The sequence below is a fragment of the Colobus angolensis genome, unplaced genomic scaffold (assembly GCF_000951035.1).
Source record: "Colobus angolensis palliatus isolate OR3802 unplaced genomic scaffold, Cang.pa_1.0 Scaffold210, whole genome shotgun sequence".
Lineage (NCBI taxonomy): Eukaryota > Metazoa > Chordata > Mammalia > Primates > Cercopithecidae > Colobus > Colobus angolensis.
Genome location: NW_012115267.1, coordinates 4,040,402 through 4,056,411, shown reverse-complemented (window position 1 = coordinate 4,056,411; position 16,010 = coordinate 4,040,402). Strand labels below are relative to the sequence as shown.

General features: G+C 53.4%; 1 protein-coding gene across 1 annotated transcript in view; it reads left to right on the top strand.

Annotated features, from left to right (window-relative positions):
* Positions 1 to 15,315, top strand: part of CTSB (cathepsin B) — a 20,163-nt gene extending 4,848 nt beyond the window's left edge. Inside the window, exons 2-11 of the mRNA XM_011942829.1 lie at positions 6,251 to 6,401; positions 7,035 to 7,120; positions 8,657 to 8,771; positions 10,453 to 10,571; positions 11,453 to 11,538; positions 11,789 to 11,932; positions 12,440 to 12,556; positions 13,796 to 13,924; positions 14,368 to 14,499; positions 14,534 to 15,315. Coding sequence (XP_011798219.1) covers positions 6,276 to 6,401; positions 7,035 to 7,120; positions 8,657 to 8,771; positions 10,453 to 10,571; positions 11,453 to 11,538; positions 11,789 to 11,932; positions 12,440 to 12,556; positions 13,796 to 13,924; positions 14,368 to 14,465 — 1,020 coding nt within the window. The 5' untranslated portion in view covers positions 6,251 to 6,275 and the 3' untranslated portion in view covers positions 14,466 to 14,499; positions 14,534 to 15,315. The remainder of the gene's footprint in view (positions 1 to 6,250; positions 6,402 to 7,034; positions 7,121 to 8,656; positions 8,772 to 10,452; positions 10,572 to 11,452; positions 11,539 to 11,788; positions 11,933 to 12,439; positions 12,557 to 13,795; positions 13,925 to 14,367; positions 14,500 to 14,533) is intronic.
* The last annotated feature ends 695 nt before the right edge of the window (positions 15,316 to 16,010 follow it).

Below are 16,010 nucleotides of genomic sequence, written 5' to 3'. Positions count from 1 at the left end.
GATCTCAGCTCACTGCAACCTCCACCTCCTGGATTCAAGTGATTCTCCTGCCTTAGCCTCCCAAGTAGCTGGGATTACAGGCACCCACCACCATGCCTGGCTAATTTTTGTATTTTTAATAGAGACAGGAGTTTCGCCATGTTGGTCAGGGTGGTCTCGAACTCCTGACCTCAGGTGATCCGCCTGTCTCGGCCTCCCAAAGTGCTGGGATTACAGGCATGAGCCACTGTGCCCGGGTGGAAAGCTTTCTTTTTCGAGCTTGGTGGCAGCCCAAAACTGATTCTTTAAGGATGTCAGGACTTAACACCTCCTGTGACTTAGCAGCACCTCCTCTCCTTTGACTTTTCATTCTACCTCCTTCCAGGATCTCAAGGTCCCTATTTGTCCTGGGAGCGGCTTCAGGGTAGTCTGGGGTGCTGTTAAGGTGCTCTGGTTGATAGAGTCTCCTGGCCACGTGCTCTTTTTGGCACGTGATAACATTCTACAGATCTAGAGTGGAGCATCCTTTCACATAAGCACTCTGCAGGTATGGAGAGAGAGGATATGAGGAGCACCCTTTTCTTTCTGTTTTTTTTTTTTTTTTACCCAAAGATTAACTTGGAAAAGGGGCAGAGGGGTGCAGTGGAACCCAGGTCTGCCCAAGCAGCCCAGCTGACCAAGGTCTAGAGATGCATCTGCTTGCAGTTGTTCTTCCACCAGACCGCATACTGGAAAGGGTTCTTGTGGCACGCAAGAGTTCACATCCTTCCCTCATGAAATAAGGACTTTGTGTTCATCATCTCTTGTAAGAAGCAGAGCAGAAAGCACAGAATTAAGAAATAAAAGGGAAGTGTGTGCCTATACAAAGGGAAGTGAAAGCGAGTTGCTGTCCCACACAAAGACCCTGGAACCTGTCAGCAGCCCAGCTTGTCATTTTCAGCATTCGCATTTGTCCAGAGTGAGATTTGCGTTGTTGTGGAGAGAAAGGCGCCTGTTGCCCGATGGAGTGGGATTGTCACTGCTCTCAGGACCTCTGTGCCTGGCTTCACACTTTTTGGGTTCTCAGCAGTCTTGGGACCCTCAGAGTGGAAGCATTTTTGGATATTAAATGCTGGGGTTAATTGAAGTTAAGAGCTTGTTTTACTGGCCCTGCAGCACCTGGTTTGCGTATAGGTGGGCAGTGCGGGGAAGGACCTGTGAGTGGCTAGCCTGGTTCAGGTGAGGGAGGTAGAGTGGGGCTTCTCTGCTTCTCCAGGTTCCCTGGAAGCCTCCAAGGCTGATGAGCATCGCTGCTGCCTCTGCCCGCCTGCGTGCTGGGCGGGTTTTCAATTGCTCACACCTATAATCCCAACACTTTGGGAGGTCAAGGCAGGCAGATCACTTGAGTCCAGGAGTTTGAGAACAGCCTGGGCAACATAACAAAACCCCATCTCTACAAAAAATATAAAAGTTAGCTGGGTGTAGTGGTGCATGCCTGTAGTCCCAGCTACTTAGGAGGCTGAGGGGAGCAGATCTCTTGAGCCCTGGAGGCAGAGGCTGCAGTGAGCCGTGATCGTGCCACTGCACTCCAGCCTGGGCAACAGAGTGAGATCCTGTCTCAAAACAATAACAAATAAACAAATGAACTTTCTTTTCATTTAGACTCTTCTCGGCGCTGGGGACCTATTGGAATAGGTTTAGTGTGAACTGAGGGCTAGAAGTGGTGGAGGAAGAGAAGAGAGGGAGGGAACAGAGCCCACTGGAGCAACTGCCCTTCCTACCTTATCATTGCACACCAGGCACGTGCTGGCACTTCAGTCCTCAGTTCATTCTTGACAGCCACCTGAGACATGGTGGTTACTAGCTCCATTTTACAGGTGGTGAAACTGAGGCTTGGGGAAGGTCAGACCCCAAGGGTGCCATTTAGTCAGTGGCAGAGCCAGATCCAAATGCAGGTCTCCTGACTCCAAGTGCAGGGCTCATTTTATCAGCCAGTTGCAGCAGGCTGGCGGCCCCTCGAACCCCAGCCTGGATGCCATGTGGGAGGAGCAGAGAAGCCAGGACCACCACAGCCCTGGGCCAAAGTGCGGGGCTGAAAGAACTTCCCAGCGCTCAGCCTGGGACTAGTGGAATGGGCTGGACCCTGGGGCTGGTGGTGGTGGCCCCAGGGAGCCTGGGAATGAGTAGGGAGCACAGGCAGGTGTGGAAGGGCCTGGGAACCATGAAAAGAAGGGTGGGTTCAGGGAAGTCGCCCACTAGTGAAGTGGCGAGGGGGCCCTGTGGGACTCCAGGGAATAGCCGTGGCAGGTTGTCCTCCAGGAGCTGAGAGCCATCGGACATGGCAGCTGCCTGTGTTCTCAGCCACCACAGAAACCAAAGAAATCTTGGTTTAAAAATTCAAGTTGCCATAGAAACGCTGCCATCCTCGACTTAGCTTATTATTTAAAATAACATCTCGACAGCACAAAAGCCCCCGGGGACATCCGAGGACACGCCTGTCTGCCCATGAGACGCACTCACCCCACGGTGCGGAGGCTGTATGGGCCACTGGCACGCAGGACCACGTGAGATGCTGCCTACCCACCAGTCGCGGAAAAGGGGAAGACTATTAAGAAAGTCACCAAGGGCCAGGTCCAGTGGCTCATGCCTGTAATCCCAGCACTTTGGGAAGCTGAGGCAGTCAGATCCCTTGAGGCCAGGAGTTCGAGACCAGCCTGGCCAACGTAGCGAAACCCCGACTATACTAAAAAAAAAACCAGACGTGGTAGCACAGGTGTGTAATCCCAGCTACTCAGGAGGCTGAGGCACAACAACCACTTGAACCTGGGAGGTGGAGGTTTCAGTAAGCCAAGATTACGCCTCTGTACTCCGTCCAGCATGGGCCGCAGAGCGAGACTCCTGTCTCAAAGTCACTAGGGAGGAAGCCTCATTGGTGGGAAGGAAATGCTGTGAGGAATCATTAAACCAAAGGTCCTTTTATCAGTTTGGTGGCTCAGGGCCTTTAAGTAACACCGCCAACTATTTTTCCTAGAAGAAACGAAACTGAAACAATAGGAACATAGTCACTTTTTTTTTTTCTTAAAAGTAAGAGTATGTTGTGAAAAGTCTTCCCGTGTGACCGACAACTGTACATCGATCCTCGGCATTTCGCGTGCAGTAGCAGGAGTGTGCTTGCATGTGTGGATTGGTGAGGGTCGGATGCTTATGGTCCTCGGTCACCCACAGCTTGCTTTTTCACCACTTAACACTGGAACTTGGGGCATTTTTACTTTGTTAGTACAATAGAATTTACTTCAACTAGTTGCTTTTTTATTTTTATTTATTTTATTATTATTATTTTTAGACGAAGTCTCTATCTGTCGCCCAGGCTGGGGTGCAGTGGCGCAATCTCAGCTCAGTGCAACCTCCATCCACATCCTGGGTTCAAGCAATTCTCCTGCCTCAGCCTCCCAGGTAGCCCGAATTACAGGTGTGAGCCACCACGCCTGGCTCATTTTTGTATTTTTAGTAGAGACGGGGTTTCACCATGTTGACCAGGGTGGTCTTGAACTCCTGACCTCAGATGATCCGCCCACCTCGGCCTCCCAAAGTGCTGGGATTACAGGCGTGAGCCACCGCGTCCGGCCTAGTTTTATTTTTATTTTAATTTTTGAGACGGGAGTTTTGCTCTTGTTGCCCAGGCTGGAGTGCAATAGTGCGATCTCGGCTCGCTGCAGCCTCGGCCTCCTGAGTTCCAGCGGTTCTCCCGCCTCAGCCTCCCGAGTAGCTGGGGCTGCAGGCGCCGCCGCCGCGCCCGGCTGATGTTTCTGCGTTTAGTAGAGACAGGGCTTCACCGTGTTAGTCAGGCTGGTCTCGAACTCCTGACCTCGGGCGGTGCGCCACTGTGCCTGGCCAACTAGTTGCTTTTTTAATGGTTGCTTCATGTTCTACTTAACCACTTACTATAACTTAACAATTACTCTATTACTAGATACTTGCTTCATTTCTGGTCTTTTGCTAATGCAAAAATTATTTAGCGAGCACTCGAGCACTGGTGTGCATGTATCTTTGCATTTTGTGGGATACATTTCTAAATGCCAGGTTGAGGAGTCCTGGGACATGCAGGTTTAGAAACTGGTGGGCGTTGCTGTGGATCAAGGGAAGGAAGCCTAAAGTATATGTTAGTGCTGCTCTGTCAGTTTTTGTTTTAAAGAGACTTTTCAGTTTAATGCAAGCATTTTCCTTTTAAGGCTGTTTTCTGTCAATCCTAGGCTTTCCTCCAGCATTACTTTAAAAAAAAAACTTTATTTTCTTTAGAGATGGGGTCTCACTATGTTGTCAAGGCTGGTCTTGAACTCCTGGCCTCAAGTGATCCACTTGCCTTGGCCTCCCAAAGTACTGGGGTTATAGGTGTGAGCCACCGCACCCGGCCCGTTTTTAAAAGGGCATTGATTTTTTTCATATAAACCTTTATAATTAAGATCTGCGGGCCGGGCACAGTGGCTCACAGCTGTAATCCCTGCACTTTGGAAGGCCGAGGTGGGTGGATCGTGAGGTCAGGCATTCGAGACCAGCCTGGCCAAAATGGTGAAATCTTGTCGCTAAAAATACAAAAATTAGCCGGGCATGGTGGCACGCGCCTATAATCCCAGCTGCTCAGGAAGCTGAGGCAGGAGAATCGCTTGAATGCAGGAGGCGGAGGTTGCAGTGAGCCAAGATCATGCCACTGCACTCCAACCTGGGCAACAGAGCAAGACTCCGTCTCAAAAGCCTGTGTTGCATGTGGTACTTTTTGTGTGTGAGGAGTCCAGTGTGAAGATTCAGCTTTCAGCAGCCACTTGTACAAGCCCTGTCCTGTTTCCTCTCTGACCACACCTAGGTAGGCTGATTCCTCCATGGAGGAGGTGCTTCCGAGTGGTCTGTTGGGTCCTCTGCTGATGGGCATCACCCAGCGTTTTATGATACATTTGCTGCCCCAGAGGGCCGGGCTCCCATCAGAGCTATTTTCCACTGGCTGGGTGCGGTGGCTTACCCTTGTAATCCCAGCACTTTGGGAGGCCAAGGCCGGCGGATCACCTGAGGTCAGGAGTTCGAGACCAGCCTGGCTAACATGGCAAAACCCCATTTCTACTAAAACTACAAAAATTAGGTGCATGTGGTGGCACACACCTGTAATCCCAGCTGCCTGGGAGGCTAAGACATGAGAATTGTTTGAACCTGGGAGGTGGAGGCTGTAGTGAGCCAAGATCGTGCCACTGCACCCCAGACTGGGTGACAGAACAAGACGGTGTCTCAAAAAAAAAAAAGAACTTTTTTTCAGAGCCGTCTTGCTGTCCTCATGTGTTTATTCTCCCAGATGAATTGTTGCTTAAGCAACAGTGCAGTTTCAGTTGTTCTCCAGATAGAATCCACTCTGTTCCAGTCAGTTTGTTAAGCACTAACACCACAGTCCTGTGACCTTCATGTTGACCCGTGACCTGTGGGAGGTAGAGCACCTCACCCACCCACGGAAGCCCCTGGAGCGAGGGACAGGAGCCCCTGCCTCACCCATCTCCGCACGCTGCGGCTCTCCCCAGCCCTGGGTGCAGGCGCCCAGGAGACACGTATTGCTTTTGTCGAGCTACTTGCTTAGGAGGGTGACTCAGAGTTCAAGCTGGAAAGCACTGGCTTGTGACTCATGAGCCAGTCCCAGATCAAAAGGCTGAGGCATCAAGGTGAGAATTTTCCTTCCCAGAAGCCTCATCTCTGCAGCCGGAAGCAGAGCCCTTGGCTGACTGGAAAAACCAGAGAGGCCCCGGGAGTGGGTGGATGCCAGCCCAGCCCCACCTCTCAGCCTCCACCTCCGCCAGCCCACGCCAAGCTTGTTTGTCTGTGTCCTGTGAAAACTAGGACTCCTGTCTTTTCTTGCATTTCCCTGTCCCACGGGTGTCCACTGAGGGAATGACACAGACAGGCTCTTCACTGTTTCATGTCACTCACTTGGGCAAGTCTCTCAAGCTGTTCTACAAATCCAGGCGAAGGCCGTTTAAAAATCGTGGAGCAGGCCCTGGACTCGGTCTAGTCCAGCACAGCCCCTTGGCTTTCTCTCCCGGCTCTGGCCGCCTGGCCCCCGGGGACACACACGAGATCATGGCATGCTGCAGGCACCAGGGCAGGGAGGCGGGGAGCCCATGGGCACCTCAGCTCCTCAGAGGTCTGCGCCTGGGCCAGGACGAGCACGGGGGTCCACTGATGCCCGAGACGGTGCCCGTGTGTGTGTGAGCCTTTGACCCACACAACAGAGAGGTGTCCTGATGCCCTCTGTCCTCTCCAGGTGGATCTAGGATCCGGCTTCCAACATGTGGCGGCTCTGGGCCTCCCTCTGCTGCCTGCTGGCGTTGGGCGATGCCCGGAGCAGGCCCTCTTTCCATCCCCTGTCGGATGAACTGGTCAACTATGTCAACAAACGGAACACCACGTGGCAGGTAGGCTGTGGGGCTGCGTCCTGCGTATGTCCCCTCCCAGGTCGGTCTGTGCACACTGACTCCAGGGATGGGGAGCCGACGCTCACTGTGGCCCACAGAACATTATGTCCTGGACCATTGAGGAACAGCCCTGACCCCGGGTCACGGCGGCTCAGGACCACGCCTGCCTCCTCTATCCCATACCCCATATGTGTGCATGAGTGTGTGTGCATGTGTATGAATGTACGATTGTGTGCACGTGGAGGTGCGTGGGGGAGGAGGTGAGCTTCGGAAGTGTTCAAAACCAGCTAGCCCCTGTGATGCCCGCCGTGGCCGAGTGGCAGTTCATCAGTCCTGCCCCTGATTCCCTTTGTCTCTGTCCAGCTCTGACCCTGGGACTGAGAACCAGGAATGAGGACTGAGCCATGTTGAGGGCCGGAGAGGGTCTCTGATTGTCAGCAAATGGGAGCAGAACAGGGGAGGCACCCACTCTGCCTGTGTGTCACTCTGGGCTGTTCCCCACTGCCCCCCAACCCTTGTGCCCTCGAGCTGGGTAGGGCCCCTGGCTTTCCCTGGGTTGGGCCTGGTGTGTGGGCAGCGTGCCCATCCACCACTATCCCAGGAAACCCCTCAGTCAGTGGGTGACTCTTCCAGGCCGGGCACAACTTCTACAACGTGGACGTGAGCTACTTGAAGAGGCTGTGTGGCACCTTCCTGGGTGGGCCCAAGCCGCCCCAGAGGTGAGTGCCCGCTCCTCCACACCACTGTAATGTGAGTGGCGGGCGTTGGTTTGGGGCAGTGGCAAGTGGGAGAGTGAAGGCCTCTTTGGCATCCGCAGGGCTCATGCCACCCAGGGCTACCGACACCGCTTGAGGTACAGCACTTGTCTCTTCTTTTCGTTTTTGTATTATTTACTTTTTATTTTATTTTTTCCTTCTCAAGTTATTAGTAGAGAAGATGCTGGTGCTTTCTTTTGTTTTGGAGAGAGTCTCTCACTCTGTCACCCAGGCTGGAGTGTAGTGGCACCATGTTAGCTCACTGCAACCTCTGCCTCCCGGGTTCAAGCGATTCTCGTGCCACAGCCTCCTGAGTACCTGGGGCCACAGGCCTGCACCACCATGCCCAGCTAATACTTGTATTTTTAGTGGAGACTGGGTTTTGCCATATTGGCCAGGCTGGTCTCAAACTCCTGGCCTCAGCAAGCGACCTGCCCCCGTCAGCGTCCCAGGGGGATTTCCAGCATGAGCCGCCTGCAGTGTTTCCTGGTGGCTTCTCCAAGGTGTCTCAGCCCTAGGTGTGAGAGACCAGGTCTGGATCTCCGCTATGTGGGCAGACTCAATCTTGAGTAATTTAAGGAAAATCTAAGAAAAGCCAGATAAGGCCAAGTACAGTGGCTCTACTAAAAATACAAAAATTTGCCAGGCATGGTAGCGGGAGCCTGTAACCCCAGCTACTCAGGAGGCTGAGGCTGGAGAATTGCATGAACCCGGGAGGCGGAGGTTGCGGTGAGCCGAGATGGCGCCGCTTCCCGCGTGAGGATGGGGTAGTTAAGTTGCGGGACACTGCCTTCTGCACAATGGGGATGATACGAGAAATGATGAGAGGATCCTGGGCAGATGTTGAGGCAGGAGAGCGGGGCAAGAAACACTATCTGGACTTAAACTCATTTAAAAATGAGTTTATCATTTGTGGATAAACTCAATTAAAAAATCCATTACATAAGCCTAGAAAGAAGCATACAACATCGCAAGTCAGACCAGGCATGGTGGCTCACGCCTGTAACCCCAGCACTTTGGGAGGCCAAGGCGGGCAGATCATTTTAGGCCAGGAGTTTAAGACCAGCCTGGCCAACATGGTGAAACCCCATCTACTAAAAATACAAAAATTAGCCGGGCGTGCTGGTGCATGCCTGTAATCCCAGCTCCTCAGGAGGCCGAGGCACCAGAATCACTTGAACTCAGGAGGCAGAGGTTGCAGTGAGCAGAGATCTCACCACTGCACTCCAGCCTGGATGACAGTGAAATTCTGTCCGGCCCGCCCCCCATCCCCAAAGAAAAAATCGCTAGTTGTATCGAGCAATAGAATTTCCTTTGGTTTTGTGAAAGTCCCAGGGACACCTGCCTGCAGCCTTCTCCTGCGTGTCTTGTTGTGCTCACTTCCTTTCTAGGGGACTGTGTCCCAGCCACAGTGACTGCTCTTAAACCAAGGGGCCTTTGCAGGGACTGGGGAGGGAGTTGTGGGATGAGAGCTTGTAATGAAGACCTTCCTTTATCCAGAGTTATGTTTACCGAGGACCTGAAGCTGCCTGAAAGCTTCGATGCACGGGAACAATGGCCACAGTGTCCCACCATCAAAGAGATCAGAGACCAGGGCTCCTGTGGCTCCTGCTGGGTAAGGCCCTGCTGGCCGGCGGGGGAAGGGCTGGAGAGAGAGGAAGCAGCAATGGGGAGTCTTGGGGGATGCGGGGTGGGGACAGCACTGACAAGGCAAGTTGTAGAAACTTTCTGAGTCCCATTTTCCATCAATGCAAACATCACCATCTCTCTGCCCGTGAATTATGGCAAGGATTCGGCGGAATGGCGGGCAGAGCATCCTGCAGATGGCGAGTCCACGTGTATGGGTGGCGAAGCAGCTCCCTTCCCCTGACACGCTGCCCCGTCCACAGATACCAGGAGCTCTCACCACTACTCTGCTTCAAGAAAGCGTCTCTTTAGTGTCAGCGAGCTGTCTTAATTTTGTCACTTAATTGTGGTAAAATACACGTAACAGAAAATTTAATAATCTTAGCAATTTTCTTTTCTTTTTCTTTTTTATTTTTTTGGAGACGGAGTCTTGCTCTATCACCCAGACTGGAGTGCAGTGACGGGATCTCGGCTCACTGCAACCTCTGCCTCCTGGGTTCAAGCGATTCTCCTGCTTCAGCCTCCCCAGTAGCTAAGACTACAGGCGTGCGCCACCACACCCAGCTAATTTTTGTATTTTTAGTAGAGACGAGGTTTTGCCATGTTGGACAGGCTGGTCTCAAACTCCTGACCTCAGTTGATCTGCCCTCCTCCGCCTCCCAAAATGCTGGGATTACAGGCGTGAGCCACCACACCTGGCAACTGTTTTCAAGTGTACAGTTCTGTGGCATTAAGGACATTCACAGTGTTGCTCAGCCATCACCACCATCTGTCCCCAGAACTCTTTTTCACCTTGCAAGACAGAAGCTCTGTCCCCATTAACCCCAATCCCCCAGCCCCTGGTGACCCCCACCCTACCCCCTGTCTCTGAATTTGACTCCTAGGGACCTCATACAAGTGGGTCACACAGTATTTCTTTTCTGGGTGAGCTGTGTTTTTTGTTAAGAAAAAAACATGGCCAGGTGCGGTGGCTCACGCCTGTAATCTCAACACTTTGGGAGGCTGAGGTGGGCAGATCACCTGAGGTCAGGAGTTTGAGACCAGCCTGGCCAACATGGTGAAACCCTGCCTCTACTAAAAATACAAAACAGCTGGGTGTGGTGGCGGGCGCCTGTAATCCCAGCTGCTCTGGAGGCTGAGGCAGGAGAATTGCTTGAACCCGGAAGGAGGTTGCAGTGAGCTGAGATTGCACCACTGCATTCCAGCCTGGGCGACAAGAGTGAAAACTCCACCTCCAAAAATAAAAATAAAAAAGTGAAAAACACACACATACAAACTAAAACTACACATTTTACACATTTCAGAAATGACCCGAGTTCCCAGGCGGAGGTTCACGGTGGTGGTTCTCTTGCTTTAAAAGCTGAGTTGGGCAGATGTCGAGGCAGGAGAGTGGGGCAAGTGCCTCATCATGCTTCTAACCCAGCGCGTTGGGAGGCCGAGGTGGGCAAATCACTTGAACCCAGGAGTTCAAGACCAGTCTGGCCAACATAGCAAGACCCCATTTCTACCAAAGAAAATGAAAGCTGAGTTTGAGCCCCAGGAGCCTCCCCTGGTGTTGAGAGATCAGTTGCCCACAAGGTCTGAGGTACCCCTGTGGCCCTTTGAGGGGACCGCTGCAGAGGGCCCAGCCCGGATGTGGCAGCCTCATGCGGTGGGACTCGTTCCTACAGGCCTTTGGGGCTGTGGAAGCCATTTCTGACCGGATCTGCATCCACACCAATGCGCACGTCAGCGTGGAGGTGTCGGCGGAGGACCTGCTCACCTGCTGTGGCATCATGTGTGGAGACGGGTGAGTCAGGCTGTGCTTCCACAGCGGGTTTACTGCTGAGAGACCCTGGGCCCCGGCTTCTCAGTGCAGGGGACTTTGAGGACTTCTGGGACTCCTGCGAGTCAGAAGTGTTTCAGGGAGACGCTGGGAGTCTGGCAGGCAGGGCCCGGCATGGCTGCTGCTTCCTGGGAGGTGCCTGAACCAAGGCTGGCCCGGCAGAACTGTCTGAGGGGTGGTGTCCCAGCAGAACAGACAGTCTCAGAAAATGTGGGGGAATGTCTGACCCCGGGCCTGGTTTGTGTCATCGCATGTTCCTTTTTCCTGCTTGGGGAAGCACTCTGGGTCATTTCCTTATGCGTAGTTAAGGAGGATGGAGCCACCTTAACAGCAAGGTGGTGGCACAGAACTTCCCAGCCCAGCCTCACCTTGGTTCTGCAGTAGTGGTGTTCGCCCGCAGCTGCAGATCCGAAACACCGAGCGCTTCAAACATGTGCCTGGGCCTCTCCCCAAACTAGTTAAATGAGAATCACTGGCGATTCTCATTTCAGAGAACTGGTGGTTCTCTCCTAAGAACCACCAATTGGTGGTTTTTCGTAAGTACCTCGGGGAAGGTTAGCGTCTGCTCAGTCGAGAATCGCTGTTCTACCTGGAAGGACACGAACAGGAGAGCCTCCTGTCTCCTCCAGGATCTTTGTGGGCAGGGGTGGGGCTGGGGGTTATTTCCTGCCAGCTGTGCTAATCTAGGGAGTGTCCCTTGGAGGGGTGGTGTCTGGGGGGGCTGCACCACTTGCTGAAGGTGGGGGCGGGTCCACGATTGACCTCGGGCACTTGGGTGGCACGCAGTGGCCTGGAGAGCAGCTAGTGCTTCTTTCGGAGGTTTTCACGAGAGGCTGTCTTTTCAGCTGTAATGGCGGCTATCCTGCTGGAGCTTGGAACTTCTGGACGAGAAAAGGCCTGGTTTCTGGTGGCCTCTATGACTCCCACGTAGGTGAGTGTCTCCCCTCGGCCCCTTTCCAGCCAGATGGATTGTTTAAGCAGTTAACCATCGTGGCTTTATTTGCCTTTATAAAGTGGAGGTTGAGACAGGGGGCCGGGTGACAGGTGCGAGCAGGCGCACAGGCCTCTGGCAGGACCTGCCTGGCATCCATGCTGCAGGCCTGGCGCCAGGTCTGCCTGTCCCAGCGGGGCTTCTTGGTGGGGGCTGTAGGTTGACTCCGCTTTCTCCCGGGTCCCATCAGGGTGCAGACCGTACTCCATCCCTCCCTGTGAGCACCACGTCAACGGCTCCCGGCCCCCATGCACGGGTGAGGGTGATACCCCCAAGTGTAGCAAGATCTGCGAGCCCGGCTACAGCCCAACCTACAAACAGGACAAGCACTACGGTAAGGGGCCTGGCCACGGCCGCGTGAGGCTGGGGAGCTGCTGCATCCTTCCCTACGCTGCAGGGAAGAGGTCAGGGCTGAGAAGCCTTGGGGTCCAGGAACCCTAGGATAGGGAAGGAAAGGGAAACGATGCCATCTTGCCAGGGGAAGCAGCACACTCTCCACTTGCTGTCTGTTCCACCCTGAACTCAGCCTCAGCCCTCCCAAGCTGGAAGGGACCAAAGCCCTCATTTTACAGGGGAGTGGCATGTCCTGGAGTCCTGGGGTATCCTGGCCTCTTCCAGGGCCGCATGCTCACTGTTCCCTTCTCCCACTTCTGAGCTTCCAGCCCCAGCCCCGTCCTTACTGCCTCAGGGGAGCCTTCCTCGAGCTCCCCTGGCTGGGCAAGTCCCCTTAGACGCACAGTCTTCCCCTGGAGGCCACCAGAAATCAGTGACTGGCTGATGGTGGCACAGCACGAGGCACGGTCACCGCCCTCCCCAACCGCCGGCTCGGTTTATTTTCCAGGATACAATTCCTACAGTGTCTCCAATAGCGAGAAGGACATCATGGCCGAGATCTACAAAAACGGCCCCGTGGAGGGAGCTTTCTCTGTGTATTCGGACTTCCTGCTGTACAAGTCAGGTGCGTGCTGATCACAGTGGAGGCTCATGCCGACCCTCCAGGGCAGGGGAGCCCAGGGGGCCAGTAGGACTTGACTGGGGTAGGCAGGCAAGGGGCTGGGGAAGAGGCTGTGAGGGGCCTCCTGTGCAGGCTCACTCCTCACAGTCTGTCTCTCCACCTGCTGTGCCACCACACAGAGAATTCCGGAGGCCTCTCCCAGGCCCTCTGGGCTAGTTCCTTCCTATCCCTTCGAGTCCAGCTCACATGTGCTTCCTGTGGAAGCGCCTCCCTCCCTGGCGGCTGACCGTGCCTGCCCTCGCCTTCATGGCTTTGCATTGCTTTACCAGCGTGTTCCCGTTAGAACGGCAGGCCTTTCGTGTCTGCACTGGGTGGCACGTTTTCTTCATCTTTGTCTTTGCAAAGGCCTAGATCATGCCTCACACCAGTGGATGAACACACAGGGAGGACCTTGCCCTGGGCAGTGCTGTAGGGACTCGAACCAAGGAATCTGGACAGTCCCCATCCCCAAGTCCTGTCTTAGAAATCCCTTGCTCCAGATGAACAGTCTTTGCTGACTGCATCGATCTCATTAATATTTTGCTAGATGGGAAACTCCAAAGCGCTCAGCTCTCATAAAACAAGTTTGACAAGGGAAGATGATTCTGGCAAGAAAAAATGACTGTAAAGATGGTAGTTCTTAGCACAGTCCTTGCCCATGTTATTAAAAGATGTGTTTCCACTTTGATGGTGATTTCCCTACCACAGGAGAGCCTGGTTGGGCAGCCCTGAGCCCCTTAGCCGGTATCTTTCCCATCAGCTAGCACTGGCCGCCACCAGCCCGCCCTTCTCCCTCACCTCTCCAGGGTGTACCTGGAGCAGCTGTTAAAACTCTTTAAGCCGTGTAACCCTTTTGAGAAACCCTTACTTACATGGAATCCCAGTATATAGAACAGATGAATCTGTCATCTAACGTTAAATGTTTTACAAACTAGAATGTATTAGAAATTCTATTTTTAAAGACAACCAACAAGCACATTTTGTAGGAATCTATTTTAATATTTACTCAACAGGTTTGAGTGTGTTGGGCCTTCAGAAATATATTTAATATTCCCCAGTGTTGTAACCCCGGAGCCTTCTGATGGAGCAGCAGGGTCCCTCTGGAAGCTGTTTCTCCTGCCCGGAGGGTGACCAGCGGAGTGTGGGGGGTACTGTGGGGTGCGGGCCAGTGGCCTGGTCTTGGTTTCAGCCGGTTCTTTTCAGGAGTGTACCAACACGTCACCGGAGAGATGATGGGCGGCCATGCTATCCGCATCCTGGGCTGGGGAGCGGAGAACGGCACCCCATACTGGCTGGTGGCCAACTCCTGGAACACTGACTGGGGTGACAATGGTGAGTGGCGGCCCCCCTCCTGTCGAGAACAGGGAGTTGTGAGCCACACACAGTTCCCGTCTCGGCTTTCTCTGTTCTACCCGCTGCACAGCCTCAAACCCTGGACCTAAGGCCAGGCTGTGAGCTCCTCCTATGTGCCAGGCACCCAGGAGTTTCCTTTTGCTACAAGGGCAGACTCTGAGCAGCTTCAGAGCCCACGCCTGCCACAGTTCCCACAGCATCGAGCCAGATGCTGTGCTGGGGGCGGTGACCGGGCAGGGTTGTCAGTGGAGGTGTGCCCCACGGCTCCCTCCAGAAGCCTCATGGTGCTGAGGGCTGTGCTATGGGCAAACGGCAGGAGCTGCCAGGGATTGGTGACTTACTCCCAGGTCTTTTAGGAATGAGTCTGAATACATGGATTGACCCTTGGCACACTTTAAAAGCACCTTACTTTTTATTCCCAGGCTTCTTTAAAATCCTCAGAGGACAGGATCACTGTGGAATCGAATCAGAAGTGGTGGCTGGAATTCCACGCACCGATCAGTACTGGGAAAAGATCTAATCTGCTGTGGGCCTGTCCTGCCAGGCCTGGGGGAGTTTTCCCTGAATACAGTCAGGGACGGGGGTGAGATGGGGGTAGAAATGCCTTTTATTCTTTGAGTTCACGTAAGATGCAAGTTTTAGACAGGGCTTGAAGGACTGGATTGGCCAAACCTCACATCAGCCATCAGAGCTGTCTTCCAAGGAGACACGTCCCAAATCCTGGCTACATCGCAGCCTGTGGTTACAGTGCAGACAGTTAGGCCATGTGAGCCACTGCTGCCAGCAGAGCGCGTCCTCCCCATAGACCAGCGCCATAGGGAGTGCCTGCTGCCCCAGCTGACTGTGGCCCCCTCCCCGATCCATCTCCAGGGAGCAAGACAGAGACCCAGGAATGGAAAGCGGAGTTCCTACCCCCCATTAGTTGCCCCCAGTACCTCTAAGCAAGTAGCTTTCCACATTTGCTACAAGATCAGAGGAGAGATGGTGTTGGGAGCCCTTTGGAGAACGCCACATTCTCCCAGACCCCCTGCAGCTATCGAGTTTGCAATGTCACAACCTCTCTGATCTTGTGCTCAGCATGATTCTTTTTTACTAGAAGTCTTCTCTTTTGTGCACTCTGCTAATCGTGGGTGAGTGAGTCGAACAGCTGGGAGCACCTGTGCTAGTTTTACAGATTCCCTCCTAATGGTGCGGCTCAGAACGAAACCAAGTGGTGATGACTTGTTTCTGACCCACTGAGCTCTGCTACCACAAGGAAACTAGTTTAGGAGAAACCAGCTTTTACTGGTTTTTAAGAATTACTGCTTCACCCTGTCAAGTTAACAAGGAATGCCTGTGCCAATAAAAGGTTTCTCCTTCAACTTGAAATCGACTCTGATGGGATCTCAGAGATCATTTGTCACTGCCTATAGACTTGTGGCTGCTGTCTGTCCTCATCCCTGCAGAGAACTACGTCCTGGAACTGCATGTTCTTGTGACTCTTGGGACCTCATCTTAACTTCTTGCTGTCCCAGCCATGTTTTCATCCATGGCATCCCTCCCTCTTAGTTCCCTGTCATCCTCATCAGCCTTCTCTGTAAGTCCTTGGTAAGCTTGCCCTTGCTTAAGAACTAACAACACGGCTGTGCTCTATTTTTTTGTTGTTGAGACAGAATCTCTGTCACCCAGGCTGGAGTGCAGTGGCGCCATCTTGGCTCACTGCAACCTGCGGCCTCCTGGGTTCAAGCAATTCTCCTGCTTCAGCCTCCTGAGTAGCTGGGATTACAGGCACTTACCACCATGCCTGGCTACTTTTTGTATTTTTAAGTAGATATGATACTTCACCATGTTGGCCAGGCTTGTTTCAAACTCCTGGCCTCAGGTGGTCCACCTGCCTCGGCCTCCCAAAGTGTTGGGATTACAGGCGTGAGCCACCGTGCCTGGCCTCTCTTTTTTATCAGCCACAAATCCAGCAGCAGCCTGAGGATTCAGCTCATAAAATAGGCTTGGTGTCTTAGTGATCTCACATAACCAAGATGCCATCCCATGGAGAGCCCCATCTCCCTGGATGCCCTCCAGTCTTGGT